The sequence below is a fragment of the Parasteatoda tepidariorum genome, chromosome 10 (assembly GCF_043381705.1).
Source record: "Parasteatoda tepidariorum isolate YZ-2023 chromosome 10, CAS_Ptep_4.0, whole genome shotgun sequence".
Taxonomy (NCBI): domain Eukaryota; kingdom Metazoa; phylum Arthropoda; class Arachnida; order Araneae; family Theridiidae; genus Parasteatoda; species Parasteatoda tepidariorum.
The window spans coordinates 58,776,103-58,792,335 of record NC_092213.1 but is presented as its reverse complement, the minus strand read 5'-3'; the positions used below and the strand labels follow the sequence as shown (position 1 = coordinate 58,792,335).

The following is a 16,233-nucleotide window of genomic DNA, read 5'->3' as shown; positions in this document are numbered from 1 at the left end:
TGTAAACAGTGGAAACTTTAACGTAAATTTACTCAGATGGCTTTACAATTACAACCTTAAAATTTTGGTTGTATATGTTTCATGCAATATACAATATGTCCTTTTTAATATTTCTTTTCAAAGTTTGGTATTAAGGTTTGTGATTAAACCTGATGATATAGAAAAAAAAATATATTTATTTAATGAACTAATGAAACATCAAAAGAAACAATTTTTACCATATATTTTACAGCGGAGAAATAATGACCAGCTGAGTAAACATTAAAAGAACACTCTCTTGCGGTGTAAGATAAGATAAATCTGATAGCGAATTTAATTAAACCGACGTAAAAGTATCAACTAAGATTTTAGGTAGAAAAAAATTAAAGTATCTGAAACGATCATTGATTATCCAATTAAAAATAGTTTTTATCAGCTTTTTAAAATTGGTAGTTGTAGTTTACATAAATATTTAATTCCCTACTAGGGTTTAAATCACTATGACTTCAAACAAAGCTCATCATATCAACTATATTGCAATAAACATATATGTATATATTGCAGTAAACCTATTTTTTACATAAGATATTTTCTTGACTTAATTAGATAATTACCATTTAAAGCAAAAAATAGAAATCAGCTTCAGATGATGGTAAAAATCAAAATTAAGATTCAATAAGCAACAACAAAAAAACAACAATAATAAAACAACATTAAACTTTGAAATATATATAAAATAAAATATGGCTACTAGTAAAAAAAAATCCAATACATAAAATATCTTAAATAAAAGGCTTCTATAGATGGAACACTTAATTCATTTCAGAACAATAACGACACCGGAAGCAAAAACAAATTCTTAGAAAGAAAGAAAAAAACAGATTTTGTTATAACTCTCATGAATGATATACTAAAATAATAAATAATATATTAATTTTAGCTCAAAATTTTTTTGTTTAATTTTCAAATTTGATTTAAATTAATTTGGAGTTTCTATCCATTAAAAACTTGTATATTATACTTGTATATATGCAAAACCAAACAATTATTAATGAATATTTAATTAATTTGTGAATAAAAGCTAATAACAATTCTATAAAATATAATAAATATTATAACATTAAAAACAATACCAAAATTTCATGAGAGGAAATGTCTATAAATTGGCTTAATCCTAGTATACGTTACACGGTGGATTTAGCAGCATAGACAATGTTATATAAGGAGATAAAATTTACCATCTGTAGTTGTAGATTTGGTAAGACATTGATTTTCTTTAATAGTCGAGTTTTAGTTTTGCTCTTTTAGTGCCACTCCACAGTACACATTTGCCCAGAATATCAACAGTTTGGCGACAAATGCCATTACGACGTTGGTAACGTTTTTCAAAATTGTGCCAGACATTTAACATATACTAGGATTTTATCCTATAAATCATTTCTCATAACATCCACAACATAAAAACTGTTAAGTAGTCACAACCAATTATTAAGTAAAAAAAGTCAATGCTTAATAAACGTCCATTAAATTTTGTAAATTAATAAACAAACTGTAAATAAATTTTGTAAATTACAGAATAATTATAATAAGGTCATGCATTTTAGAAATAAAAATTTTGGCTCTATATAAGAGATTGAGTATATGGGAATACATAGATAAAACAATAATAAGAATAATAACATTTATAATATACTAAATATTAAAGCAATAATAAATCATAAATATTAAGAACAGTTTACAACTACTCAAAACAGAATTTGCTTAATTATAACTTTAAGGTGTTAAGTTAATATTTTTATTTATTATTATTTACTTTTTTTACTCCTTAAATATTAATAAATAATTGAATGTAAAAAACTGTCATGCAGAATTTTTGACAATTATATAAATAATTTAGTAAGCTAATAAGAGTTTATTTAGAAATCGTAACCAGAAATTTAATAAAAACATACTAAAAATAAATATTTGCACCTAAAATCACAGACTCAAAATAAATTATAAAAAAATATGCAAATATAGCTAAATTAACAATGCTACATCTAATCGTAAAAAGGAACTATCAAAATAATCAGCTTTTCAATTTTTAAAAAGAAAATTATAAAACTTTAAATGTAGAAATTTAATTATATATTTTTTTCAATTTTAATTATATATTTTTTTTCATTTCAATGTGATTCAATTAACTATTTCACTTAACATTTCATCAGTGATTACTGAAGTGCCACTGAATTAGGAAAGTCTAATGCCAAGTCACAAAGCTTCAATTATTTTTTGCTTATTCTTAAAAATAGATGTAATGGAAAACAGTTGGTATAATTCTATGCATATTTCTTCCTATTCACCAGTAAAATAACTGAAAAATTTTGGCTTTTAAACATGTCATAAAAATTCTGATGCTTGGAAAATCCTCCCCAAGAAACCCCTTGAAAGAAATTTAAAGTTAATTTTGATTATTTGCTACATTTTAGCAGGAATTATGGGGAAAAAAAAAAAAACAATCCTGACTCATCCACTAAATCTTATCTGCTTTTGGTATAGGAAAAAGTTAATTCGAAGATAAAAGAGATAGAGACTGATAGTTAAACAAAAAAGGAAAAATTCCTTTAAAAAAAATTAATTTGGAAAATTTTCCTCTAGACTTTTGTTCCACACTAGTTGCTACTTCCTTTAAAAATAAAAATATGGGTCATTTAATGTTTTTAGAAGAAATTTTGGTTCCATGTTCATTTTTTATTTAAATGAAAAGGTTCATGTAATTTTGAAATAACAGGAACCATTGCACTGAAAATTATGAATCAATGATCCAAAATGGTAATTTCCCCCCAATGGCTAACATTAATTTTATCTGTGCTTAGAGGAAGCAAAATGCTATCTAGTATAGAAAATCACCTCAATTAGAGGAAGCCTAGTTCAGAGGTACTTCAGCACACTTAGCTAAAAATTGTGTTTAAAAAATCATTGCCAATTAGAGATTAAAAAAGCTAGGAGTTTGATTGTGGAAATGAGGAGGTGGTTGCTCTTGGTGATAAAAAGAAGTTGGTCCTCCAAGTAGTGCTTGATGGCAACCAGTGTTGTAAATAGTATCTTTTTCTTGATGAAGACCAGATGTAGAAATTGTGTTATTATATGAGCATTTTGCAGTATCAGAAGAACAAAATATTTGTTGTGGCAGATTACATCTTTGAGGTGGTCTCATTGGCATCCCATTTTCAGTTTCCATGTGCATAGGTGGTTTAAGAGGATTTTTTTTACGAGGAACTCTATTAATGCTTTTATTACCTTCCGCACGTACAAGGGGACATGTATCCTTCCTTGGTGTGAGGAAAGTAAGATTAAAATGTTCTTTAAAAACCGTACGATAAATATTTTCTTTCACAAAAGGTTGATTTTCAAAATGGCACTCTTGAAGATACATTCCATACATCTTTTTAACATTCAAATCTGAACTAAGATATTTCCCTTTGCTATTTTCGTTATAGTGAATATCAAAGCGAGGAAACCTATTGATGTGATTTTTAACCCGATTCAAATTCTCTTCACTTGTTTTATTAGCAGGTGTTTTTTTACCCCGTAAATCTTCACCAGGTTCCCTTTCATTTTCTTCTTTACGCAGGGCTCGAGCTAATCTCCCATTAGAAACCACAAAAGTATCTAAAAAATAAACTTTACAAACCTGGCGACTTATTCGCCCGACATTGATTCTGTACTGATATGTCACTCCTTTAGGCCCTCTGTTTTTGCAATTATGTCGAGGACGATGCTGCTTAACTGCTTCACGTGTGACTAAACCACTAAGATAAGCATTTTGTTTTGAAAAGTCCCCCATTTTCCAAAATTTGTCAAAACATTTTTCTCTTTGTTCTGGGGTTATTTTCGATGAACATCTTTTTGAGCAGCCACAATCTTTATTTTCAAAAACTTTAGCCTTCACAACTTTACCTTTTTTAGTAATATATTCTTGACCTGTGTTTCTCAAAAGTTTTCTCAGTTTAGTTTTGTGGTTCATTTCATTTCTCACACGTTTTTTACCGGATGTTTTCTCTTTTTTACCTGTAAAAATAAAAGGGCGTAAAAGTAATGAAATGTTAAAAGTTTTTTTTTTTCAAATGGGTTAAGCTTAGCTTTTATAAATTTGGACAAAATAGGACACTTAACAATAGTTATGAAAAGCTGATATATAATGCAATAAACAGGGGAAAGGGATAACCTAAATTAAAGGGAAAAATAAAAAATAACCAATGCAAATCAAAAATAAAATAACAATACAAAACAGTAGATTTCATGATCTAATTCCTAATTCTGAGCAAAAGCAAAATTTCTGTAAGAAAAAAATTACACTTTATTTCTAAAGAATCTATTCACAAAATACGAAGTCAATTGCTAAAAATTAAGAAAGCCAAAATGAACTCATTACTTCATCCAGAAGTATATTATAAGTAAAATATGTCATTTTTTAAAATTGTCAATAAATTTTTTGACTAACTGATAACAAAATGCATAAAACATTTTAAATTATAACAAATAGACTTTTGTTTAGGTTTAGCCATTTACCATTTTTTGACACATAAATTATTCTGGAATACATAGAGAAGCAGCAAAAGTTTAAAAAGATAAGGAAATTGATGTTACAACTTTTTACTGTATATAGAAATAAACCTAATCCAAATATTAAGCTATAAAACTTTGAAAACATTTTTTCAGAATTTAAATTATAAGTGCAAACTATAGAACTGTCAGTAGAAGAATTGCAAAAGATTATTTGCATAAGAGTACATAGTAAATTGTTACCCAGCAGATAACAAAATATACAACTGCTTAGAACATGTTTAATAAAGTTACTTCATTTTATGACAGCTGCAGTACAAGACCTAAATGAGTGAGGAAGTGCACTGCCAAATAAATTTCAATGTTTGCAAAGACTTTTAATGTTTATGTTAGTAAAATACTATTTCAATGCAGTCAAATGGAAAATTTAATGTTTCAATGAAGCATTAAAGATAAACATTGATTCCGCTAGACTTTAGAAACTATGGGTCTTTATGAGACCCAGGATTTCCACAATTCAGAGTTCATCTTTACTTAAGCAGATTACTATTAAAAATTAATTCTCTATTTCTTTAGACACCTATTAAAATTCAAAACATGATTATCCAATCAATTAATAGACAAAACCAAGAAATTCAAAACTAGTAGAGTTATATTTGACAATTCAATTGGAACGGATGAAACACTTGCATTATACAAAAAAATTGATGTAATTTCAGTCTCAGAAAAATTCTAATTTCAGTTGTTAATGAAGAGGAAAAATTTTAAATGTATATAAATATGCATAAGAGTTTGGTTATAATTTTGCTAGCACACTATTTATTTCCCACACAGTAGACCTATGCATCCCATGAGATACATCATCCTAGTTTATTTCTTGCATCCCTTTTTTTAATTTTTGATGTATTTGATGCATTATAGTGTGTAAGCAGAATCACTGGGTAAAATATTTTACTTCAAATAAAAGGTTTCAGGCCCCTTTTTGCCTCTAAGTTGAGCTGCTGCAGCTCATGAAAAAAGACTATAGCAAAACCTTCAATTGAACACATACACTGAATATTGATTATAAATTAAAGAAATTAGGAGTCTGAGCAGGAGGATAACTATGATGGACACTTTGTTCATGGGTTGTAAAATAATTATGTGGCAACACAGGACAGTGCAGTGAATCAGGACAAGGATTATAGCACTGCATGTGACAGCTTTTATCTTGAGGCATATTTTGTGGTAGTGCAGTCATGTCATTATATGTGCATTTGACAATATCAGTAGGACAAAAAGATTGGTGACCAGCAGGAAACTTTGCATGAGGAGGTTGGGGAGGAGAGAGTGGACGCACCCCTCCTTCAGGTACCATATTATTGTTGTTATGAGACTTGCAAACTTTTTTTCGAGGAGAATTGTTCTGCGAACGACTTCCTTCAGAACGAACATGACTGCAAGGATCTCTTCTTGGAGACAGGAATGTTAAGGAATACTCTTCTTTAAAAACACTTCTGTATATATTTTCTTTCACGTAAGGTGTATTATTAAAAGTACATTGTTCAACATACATATTATACATCTTTTTAACATTCAAATCTGACTTTAAATATTTTCCTTTGGGATTCAATGCATAGTGACTGTCGTAGCGAGGAAACTTATTTATATGATCCCGAACTCTGTTCAATTGTTCCTCACTCGTTTTATTAGCAGGTGGCTTTTTACCACGCAGATCTTCACCAGGTTCCTTTTCATTTTCTTCTTTTCTAAGAGCCCTGGACAATCTGCCATCTGAAACTAAATAAGTTTGTAAAAAATACTTTTTGCACACTTGTTTGCTAACTCGCCCGACATTAACTCGATACTGGTAGGTCACACCTTTTGGTCCCCTATTTGTGCAATTCAATCTCGGACGATGTTGTTTCACAGCCTCTCGTGTCACTAAGCCACTGAGATAAGCATTTTGTTTACCAAAATCACCCATTTTCCAAAATTTATCAAAACATTTTTGTCTTTCTACAGCTGTGATCTTTGTTTTACACCTTCTTGAGCACCCACAATCTTTATCATCATATATTTTTGCTTTAACAACCTTTCCTTTTTTTGTAACATACTCTTGTCCAGTGTTTCTAAGAAATTTTCTCAGTTTTGATTTTGACATTATATCATTTTCATTTGATTTCTGTTTTTTACCACTTGATTTTAAGGAGCCTCTTTTAATACCTGCAAGAAAAAGCCTGAGTGTTAAGTATTTTTGGAGTAAATGGTTGAAATAGATTTTGTTAATTTGTTGGTGTTATTGAAATCCTACCAAATTAGTAAAGCATAAGAAAACACAACAAAACAAAATCACATGCAAAAATGTTTGTTAATTATTTGAAAATCAAGGGGGAAGAATGGTTTACATCCAGTTTTCTTAAAAATAACGATCTGTAGCATTTTGAGGATTTCTAAGTTTTAACAAATCAAAAACTTGAAAAATCAGCTATTTCCGAGAGTTATTACACAGTGAAGGGGAAAAACTGTTCTTGTCCAAATGTCTGGGGAAGATAAGTTTCTAATCTACCAAAACTTTAAAAAATAAAAAAAAGAACTTTTAGTTAAGCTTTCACATGGCACAAACCAGTGAAAACAATATTAATAAGCCATCAGCATAGATAAGAGAGGGAAATCAGTCTCATTTGAAAATTTTCTGACAGTAATAATAGATAGTAATTCCCTATAAAGGCTGCTAAATAACAAGATTTACAGTTTCAGATTATGTTTTTTGGAGAATCTGATTCAGGAGAATTATATAAAATCTCTGTATTTTGAATGTACCTCAGAAAAAAAGACCAGGAGGAAGAACAAAGAAGAATTTAGCGAAGTAAACGATAGGATTACTAGCGAGGAAATATTGATTGGGGAGAAAATAGGAGGGAAAAACGGTTCTTGTCCGAACAGAATTTCAAACTACTTCCTTCAACATCAAAGATTGTAAACTTTGTTTTGAAATTTTTAGGGACAAAATAGGATAATAATGCTCGTGACATTTGTGATATTTTTGTTTTTATTTTATTTCAATCCTATGTTAGATTCAGAGAAATCTCAACACTTTAAATTCATCTATTTCCCCCCCCCTTTCAGAATCGGCTTTTATGGACATAAACTGTTCTTCTCTCCTTGATCATCATTTGCAAATAAATAAATAAACTAATGACAAATAAAAAGGAAATAAACAAATTATTCATTTGATACAAACTTTGGTCATACATTCAGACATTTTATAAAAATTACTACTTCATCTGTCAAATAGATAAATGCATAAAATTAATTTAAAAACAAATATAATTCATGCAACAACAAATAATTTTGTTACACTAAAAAAATTATCATTATAATATTTTCACTTCAAAAATAAAGCCATTGTTTTAGATTAAATTATAGATGGTCCTATTCTTTTTTCAAATATTTTAAAGATAACTTAATTCATATTTTATAGCCTATAGCTCTCATTATTTAAAAAGGAAGTTTATTGCACATTCTTTAATAATTAATTATTAGCCGTTATGCCAGTTAAACTAAATGATCAATGGATCTGTGGTAGCATGAGTGAATAACCCCCAATGCATATTTCTAAAGTTATTTGAAACCACATGTTTGTTTTGTGTATAGTTATGCTTTTAAACTATGTCTCTAAAAAATATCTGTGCATTTAAATCAACAATATTCAAAATAAAAAAAGTTATATAATGAAAACAAAAATAAATGGAGAAATAGAAAATTGAGAAAAAATAAATTTGTTCAAGAGTAGAGAATGAAAAAAAAATTGCCATAGTATAATTAATGCGAAAGACGCTAAATTAATTGTAGTCATTTGTACTAAATAATTTTTTTTTTAAATTATCGATGTACGAAGTGTATCCAGAAAGTTTCACTAATTTATAAAAAAAAGAGAACTCATACTTTCAGGACTATATTTATTGGCAACAAGTACAGCAATGTTTAAGGTATTTTTCAACACAGCCACCACCAGAATTGAGACACTTGTCGTATCGTGGTATCAACTTTTGTATCCCTCTGCCACCTGTGAATTGAACCAGCATGTGACAGACATCTTCAGCTATTCGTCGTTGCCAAAACGCTCACCGGAGAAAAGGAATTTTTTGAAGCGCAAGGAAGCGTGAAAATTGCTGGGAGCAATATCAGGGCTGTAGGGTGGATGATCAAACAACTCCCAGCCGAATTCCGTCAAAACAGCTGCTGTGGGCCGTGCTGTATGTGGACAAACATTGTCATGGAGGAGCGCAACACCTGCAGTAAGCATTCTACGACTATTGTTTTAAATGGTACGTCCCAATTTCCGAAGTGTTTCACAGTAACGGTAGACATCTGTCACACACTGGTTCCATTCACAGACGGCAGAGTTCTACGACAGAGGGATACAAAAGTTGATCCCACGATACGACAAGTGTCTCAATTCTGGTGGAGGCTGTGTTGAAAAATAGCTGAAACATTGCTGTACCTGTTGCCAATAAATATAGTCCTGAAAGTATGAGTTCTTTTTTTAAAATAACTAGGGAAACTTACTTTCTGGATGCGCCTCGTACTGAAAATTTAAGTGAAGAAATAGTAGTTTGTTTAGGAGACATGCAAAAATCCACCATACTATTACTGATGCCAATGATAAATAATTTTGGTGATTGGCACTACTAGTATTGGTGCAGTTTTAGTAGATAGCAATATATTAACATAGATAGAAAAATACCCATATTATCATATTTGATATGTATTAAAACTGTTTCAATGCTGCATAGTTTTATAAAAAATACTGTACAGAGATTTTCACAACCCTTCAAAAATGAAATCTCCCACAGAAAATCACTTTATTGTGGCAAATTTTGAGTATCATAAGTTTATCTAATGCAAGAGCATCCTGGTCTTTGAGATGCAATATCAATAACTGTGGAAAATACAATCAAAATACTTGCAAGATTTTATCAGATGGATGGAGCATGTCAAAAAGTGATTACAAAAATGCGTAATACATAGAAATACGATCAACTGAGAAATAACCAGAATTTTAAAATTGCACTGAAATTTGGTAGCACAAGTGATAAAAAATATAGAATCGTCCTATTAAAAATAAATAATCAAATAAGTGATTTGATTTTCATGTGGGATAAAATTGTATAAAGAAACAGTGGGATTTTTTAAAAACAAAAATGTGAAAATTCTTAGTAATAACTGTTTGAAGATCGACTAAAACACTGCAAGGATATCAGCGCAAACCAAGCTCGTCTAAGAGTGACTTTGTGAATCCAGGATCAAACTTCACATTTCATAACACTGGTATTTTTTTAAAAGTCGTGAGAATATCAATTATAATTAAGCAATGAAAGACATCGAAATTTCAAAAAACCAAGTAAAAACTTGCGACAATTGCCGAAAAATGATCAAAACACCATGTATATTCACGATGGAATCGGCGCAAGTTGGTAGCATTAAAATAGACTCAAATGCGTAAACTATAATTTTAATTGTGCATAATAATATTAAAATTATCACAAAAAAAAATTTACGAACTTTTCTACAGAAATGAAAATCAATAGTACTTTTTACTTCATTATTCTTTAATTTTCATTATTGTCAAATGAGAATAGGAAAGTCAGAACCATTACTTTCCCTACTGATGTGCAAGTAAAGAATCTTCTAAACATAATTTTGGAGAAAAAAAAATTTTGAAAATTTCTGCAGAAAAGAAAACCAAAATTATTTACTTCCCAAAGGAGAGGTTTTCTGCAAGAACCCTAACTCTCTGCAACAATGTCGCCACGATTCCGCATACTTATTATCTGAAATATAATCTGGCTAGTGATAATATATCAAATAATAATGATAAATAAAAATAGTACCACGTGTTTTGAAAAAGCAGTTAAAATTTTGAATAATTTTCACTATTTTTTATACACAATATTCATGATTAGAATATATTTTGCATATATATATATATATATGTAGTACAGTAGGGAACCGATTATCCGGAACGATCGGGACCATCGGTATTCCGGATAACTGATTTTTCCGGTTTTCGGAATCGCTACAAAAAGACGTTTTTTTATTGTTAAACCCAACTAAAAAAAAATTTGGAAATAATCTTAAAAAGAAGAAAAAACGATGAAGTAATACACTAATGATTATTTCCAAAACGATAGTAAGGTGAACATCTTTCAAAAAAAAAAAGAAAAATCCTAAAATCTCATGAGGGAAAAAAAAATTTTTTTTTTTTAAATGGGGGGAAATTTTATCGAATTTCGTTCCGGTTTTTTGGTTTTCCGGTTTTCTGATTTCCGGATAACGGGTTCTGTACTGTATATTGTAATAATATAGTATAATGAAAGTAATATACATGTTTAAAAAAGTAATGTTTTCTTATGTCGCTTGCGAAGACTAGCAAGCCTCCTTTGAGAAACCAAGCAAATTTAAGATAGTGGGGGCACATTTTTTTTTTAATGGTACCACCATCTATGACCAAGAATACGATTTTTGCCACACTCCCGTTTTAGAGGGAGGACCCATTCATTCATCTACAGATCGTAATTTTTGATATTAACCAGAGAACAATCAATCACTGATTTAGTACCACCAGAGGTATTAATTTTTCACAAGGAACTTGGAAAATTTTGTGACCCCAACATATTTAACGTGCCCCAGTCACTATTTAATACACTATTTTAGCTGACTGGATTTCAGCTTATGATCTCACAAGTGTGAGCTAAACATTCTACAATCAAGCTGTCATGACCCATCTCAGGTTTTCAACCACTTTATCCGATTGCAACAGTTTATGATTCTTTTCAACAGGTTTTTATTGTGTCATTTCAAAAACCCAGTGGAACCCCGCTTATATTGTTCTATTGTTTTTTTAAAAAAAGATATCAATTTCAAACTTATAAATCCGTATTAAAGTTAACAGATCATTAGATAAGTATAAAATTCATAGAAGTAGTATATGAAAAATATTTAAGGATTACATTACAATTATATTACACTTAAATTTAAATGCTTTGAATTTTTCACAGATCATCTACCAAAACAAGAACTTCGGAAATTATTCTTATTTTGTAATTTTTATCAAATAACTCACTGTGAATCGACAAAATATGGTGCACCTTTGAAAAATGAGACACTAGACGACACACAGAGCAAATACAAATTGAATTATTTTATTCACATACTTTTACTAAAACCATTTTTAAAAATATTTCCAACACCAACAGTCTTTAAAATTTGAGCATGAGTACTGAGTGCAAAAGCTGGTGTGAAGTCATTTCAGCATGCTCTTTCTGTTTTAACTAAAATTGTGAACTTTGTATGCGAATGTGCTCCAAATACTTGCTAATTCCTCGTTATAGGAAATAGAATTTAAATAGAGATGTAGTAGTTGAATGATTTCATGAAATCAAGTGTAACAACATTTGTGGACAAATTCTTCACATATTTGTTACACTTTTCAATGTAACAAAAAATTGTCACAGAAAAATAACAAGAATTTCCACAACTTATAGGCCCAATTTAACAGTGTGATTTCATATATATACATATATATATATATTACGACTTTACAGCTCTGTATAAAAATATCACAAAGTAATTGCTAAAAAAAAAGAGAAACCAGTAAATCGATTATTTGAGATCATAAGATCTTTAGAATACAAAACTGGCGCATCTCTTAATGATCTTCAAATATATCTTATTACTTAGACATTTATTGAAAATTTTGCTTAAAGATTTTCGAAACTTTGGAATTAAGGGAAGCATTAGTTTACTTTATTTAGAAATCTTACTTAGCGAAAATGGATAATCTTCAAGAGAAATTTCCTTTTAAGTAATGGACATTTCAGAAATGAAATTAAAGATGATTGGATGAGTTTAAATCAGGCATGAAAGTGGTGAAAAATAAAAAAAGCAGAACTTTTACAATGCAGGCCACTGAGAGGAGAGGGGGGGAGGACAGCTCTATATGATACTGAGATTTACAAAAGCAACTTTTAACTATGCTGGGAGATTTTTATTTTATATTTAAAGTGGCAGAAGCATTTAGACAGTTAGCTTAAATTTTTTCTTAAATATAATTTTAAAATTGTGACCACTCCTATATTAAAAAAAAATTAAGCAATTATAGGAAGGCATGACTATTAAATTACTTGCTAATGAAAAATATACCACTTCTTTACAGTAACTAAATCAAGAGAAAACTTACTTCTACTTCTTTCAAGAATTGCGATATTGGATTTTAAAATCGCGTGAATATGAATCACGATATTGCATTTTAAAATCACGTGAATATGAATCACGATTTTGGATTTCAAAATCGCGTGAATATGAATTACGATATTGGACTATAAAATCATGTGAATATGAATCGCGATTTTGGATTTTAAAATCGCGCAGATATGAATCGTGCGGCCGGATTTTAAAATATCGTGAATATGAACCATGATTTTGAATTTTTAAAACCGCATGAATATGAATTGCGATTTTCGGATTTTAAAATCATGTGAATATGAATCGCACTGTTGGATTCTAAAAAGACGAAAATACTAATTGCGACATTGAATTTTTCATCGCGTAATTAAGTATCGTGATGCATAATTTTTAGATCACGTAAATACGAATCGCAATGAGTAACTTTTAAATAGCGTACAAACAAGAAGAACAATATCTGATACTACAACTGCGTGATAACGAAGAGCAATATTGTATTTAAAAATGCATGAATACGAATTCGCGATATTGGGTTTTAAAAATGCTTAAATACAAATCGCATTATTGGAATTTTAAATTGAGTGAATAGGAATTGCTAGTATGGCTTTTAAATCATAGCACATAACTTTTAAATCAGTTAAATACGAAAATCATCTGATTAAAAATTGCGATTTTAGCAGATTCCGGTGCAGTCCCTAATATTTGAAATTCCGAAAATCAGCCAAACAAAAGAAATCAATTATCGGCGATCGGGAACGAAATGCTTAGACTCCTTTCCAGTCTATAGTGGAAGTCGCGGTAATTTGACTATCGTTCGGGAGGCTTGGGTTCTCTAATTGGACTCCCCAAAAATTTTAGTTTTTGGAACATGGTCAGAAATTTTAAAAATTGGGAGAAAAAAGTGGATTTCCGCTTTTTTGGGGAAGTCTTTCATCTCTGGTTTAAATATGATTTTTTAAAAACGAGATGACAAGTGGCACATAATCAATATCAATTAAATATCAAGATTTCTGTATCTGCATTTACGCCAAATAAATCAAGTTTTCTTGATTTCCAGGCAGTGGCTCAAAGATTAGAAGGGAGCCATGTTGAAGGACATACCTAATCAACCCTAAAGGACCAACCCTAAATTTCTTTTTTGGTTCAAGTTCATTTAAGCTTAAAATCCCTTTTGGTACCTTAGGGATTGCAGTTGGCGCAAATACATAATATGCTTTAAATTTTCAATGAATAAAAACAGCTATTATCTATAACTTACATACTAAATAGAAAAATTTTAAAACATCTTTTCTATACAAACCATAAAGAATATAATTTTATTGCAGTAAAAGCACAATATAATATTAACCGTATTAGGGTGACCTGGGGTAATTCCTGATCAAAAAATGCAAACATCTATTTTGTGAAAAAACTATTCAAAATAGAATTTTAATATTTACTGGAAGTTTGAGGCTATATGAGATGAGTCCTATGCCACCTTCTTTTGTTTGAAAATCTAATTAGAATTTAAAAGATTTTAAATTTTTAGTGATCAGGAATTACCCCTGGTCTTGATCATTTCTGGGGTAATTCCTGATCACTTCTGGGGTAATTACTGATCACCAGTTTTTATTGTAAAGGGGCTGTTTAAAAATAATTATATAATGGTAATTAACAAATAAGACATCAAGATCAAACAAATAAACCAAAAAGATATGTTTAAGCAGCTAATAAAATGATTTATTTAAAAGCAAGAAGAACGATTAACACTTTAAATTTTCAAAAATCTTTGCATCGTGCCATACATTTTAGGCAATCAGCCAACTCATTCTCATGTTCTTCTGAAATATAAGAGAGTTCCCACATGGGTTACTTTTGCTGGATTTTTTAACTTCATTAAGGGAAAGTGTAAAGTTAAGTAAGGTATGTCAACAGCTCTGGCAGCAGCTCTCACACTGAAATTTTCATTTTCAATCATTAAAAGAAATTCACTAATTTTGTTTTCTAGAAGCTTAGTATCCTTTTTAGGCTTATAATTTCTCACCATATTTATACTAGGCTAATTTATAAACTTAAAAATTATTCTAACGATGTACACACATAAAATTAAGATAGAAGCAAGGTAAGACAAACCAGAAATGGTGCAAATCAGAATACAGTCTTGTATACAGTTAAAAACAAATTTTGTGATGACAGTTAAAATATATTTTATAGTTGTTCCACTTAATAAATATGAACTGTTATTTAAGAAAAGACAATTAGCTATTTATTAGCTATTTTATATACTATTTATAAGAAGAAATGACAATGATCAGGAATTACCCCAGTGATCAATAATTACCCCATCTGTAGGGGGCAACATTTGATATAGTTTCCTATAATCAATTATAATGTTTACAGTAGATGTGAAACAATTAAACAAAAGCTTACACTATTTTTATATCAAAGAAATATAAAGTAACTCAAAATATTTATTATTAAGAGAAGGAGGGGGATCTTTGCAGAAATGTGCACATTTTGAAACCCATCTTTGAAATTGAAAATACAGAAAGCAGTTTAAAAGATACTTATTTTGTTAGATAAAACAAAAAGCTATTATTAAGTAAATGTAGTTATATTTTAGTAAAGTGTACAAGCATTCTTGTCCATGTCTCAAATTTAAAAAAAAATTTTTTTTTTAAATAAAACTTAGGTGATCATTATTTACCCCAGAAACAGAGTGATCGTGAACTACCCCGGGTCACCCTACCTGTAACAGAATAGTGTTTTATGCTTATAAAGTTTCAACAAGTTAAGGAATCACTAGTTATGAGTAATGTTTACCTATCAAAAATCATAACTCTTATATATTCTACAATTTATAAGGTGAAAACGAATGCTATTTTTTTTTTTCCAAGGAGAATAAGAACTATTTATAATGTCAAAATAACTTTACTTACGAGTTCCAATAAAATATATTACTTTATATAAAAAAAAGTACATGTAAAGTTAATCACTACACAATAACATTTTAAACTACTAGAAATTTATTATATATAATAGAAAAAAAGATAAAAATTATTGCTGAGATATCGATCGATATGATATTTGACAGCTGGATTACCTTTTTTGACAGGAGTTTCGGGCTCAATAGTAGGAGCGGTGGCTGTTTTTTCCGGTGATGTTTCCTCAACATTGGATATATTATTAGGTATATTATTTAATGACATCATGTTGTCGGAGTTAAAAATTAAAATAGTTAAACAGAAACCAAAAGTCTTAAGTAAAATATGGCTGAAATTTATGAAGTGTTTCTCAAATATTACAGGATAACATACATTTCTGACGATTCATACGAATTTTAATGGATAATCATTAGCTAGTTATTTAAGTGCGTTAAAAATAAATAAGTTTTAAATTCTTTATTCATTTCATTGATCATGATATCGCTTTGCCTCTAAACGACGCTGCGAAAAATGTCAATAATCATTATCGATATAAGAGATAAATGATAGATACAAA

General features: G+C 29.4%; 1 protein-coding gene across 3 annotated transcripts; it reads right to left on the bottom strand.

The window, feature by feature from the left end:
* Positions 1-2,281: 2,281 nt before the first annotated feature.
* Positions 2,282-16,230, bottom strand: LOC107436127 (uncharacterized). Of its 3 annotated transcripts, XM_043051560.2 has the most exons (3): positions 15,836-16,210; positions 10,266-10,340; positions 4,655-6,729 (listed from the first exon to the last, which is right to left on the bottom strand). In XM_043051560.2, exons 1-3 carry the CDS (start codon positions 15,942-15,944, stop codon positions 5,588-5,590), a joined length of 1,326 nt encoding a protein of 441 aa, XP_042907494.1. In that variant the 5' UTR covers positions 15,945-16,210; the 3' UTR covers positions 4,655-5,587. The 3 variants fall into 3 exon arrangements, with proteins under 3 accessions (XP_042907495.1, XP_042907494.1, XP_015903193.1); XM_043051561.2 differs by lacking the exons at positions 4,655-6,729; positions 10,266-10,340 and adding an exon at positions 2,282-4,029 and having other exon boundaries at positions 15,836-16,205; XM_016047707.4 differs by lacking the exon at positions 10,266-10,340 and having other exon boundaries at positions 15,836-16,230.
* Between the last annotated feature and the right edge of the window lie 3 nt (positions 16,231-16,233).

Coding starts and splice junctions, on each gene's coding strand:
- LOC107436127 (XM_043051560.2), bottom strand. CDS start 15,944: ATGATGTCATTAAATAATATACCTAATAATATATCCAATGTTGAGGAA. Junction 10,341..15,835: donor CGAAACTCCTGTCAAAAAAG/GTAATCCAGCTG, acceptor ATTATATTTCAG/ATAATAAGTATGCGGAATCG. Junction 6,730..10,265: donor GAAAACCTCTCCTTTGGGAA/GTAAATAATTTT, acceptor TTTTTCTTGCAG/GTATTAAAAGAGGCTCCTTA.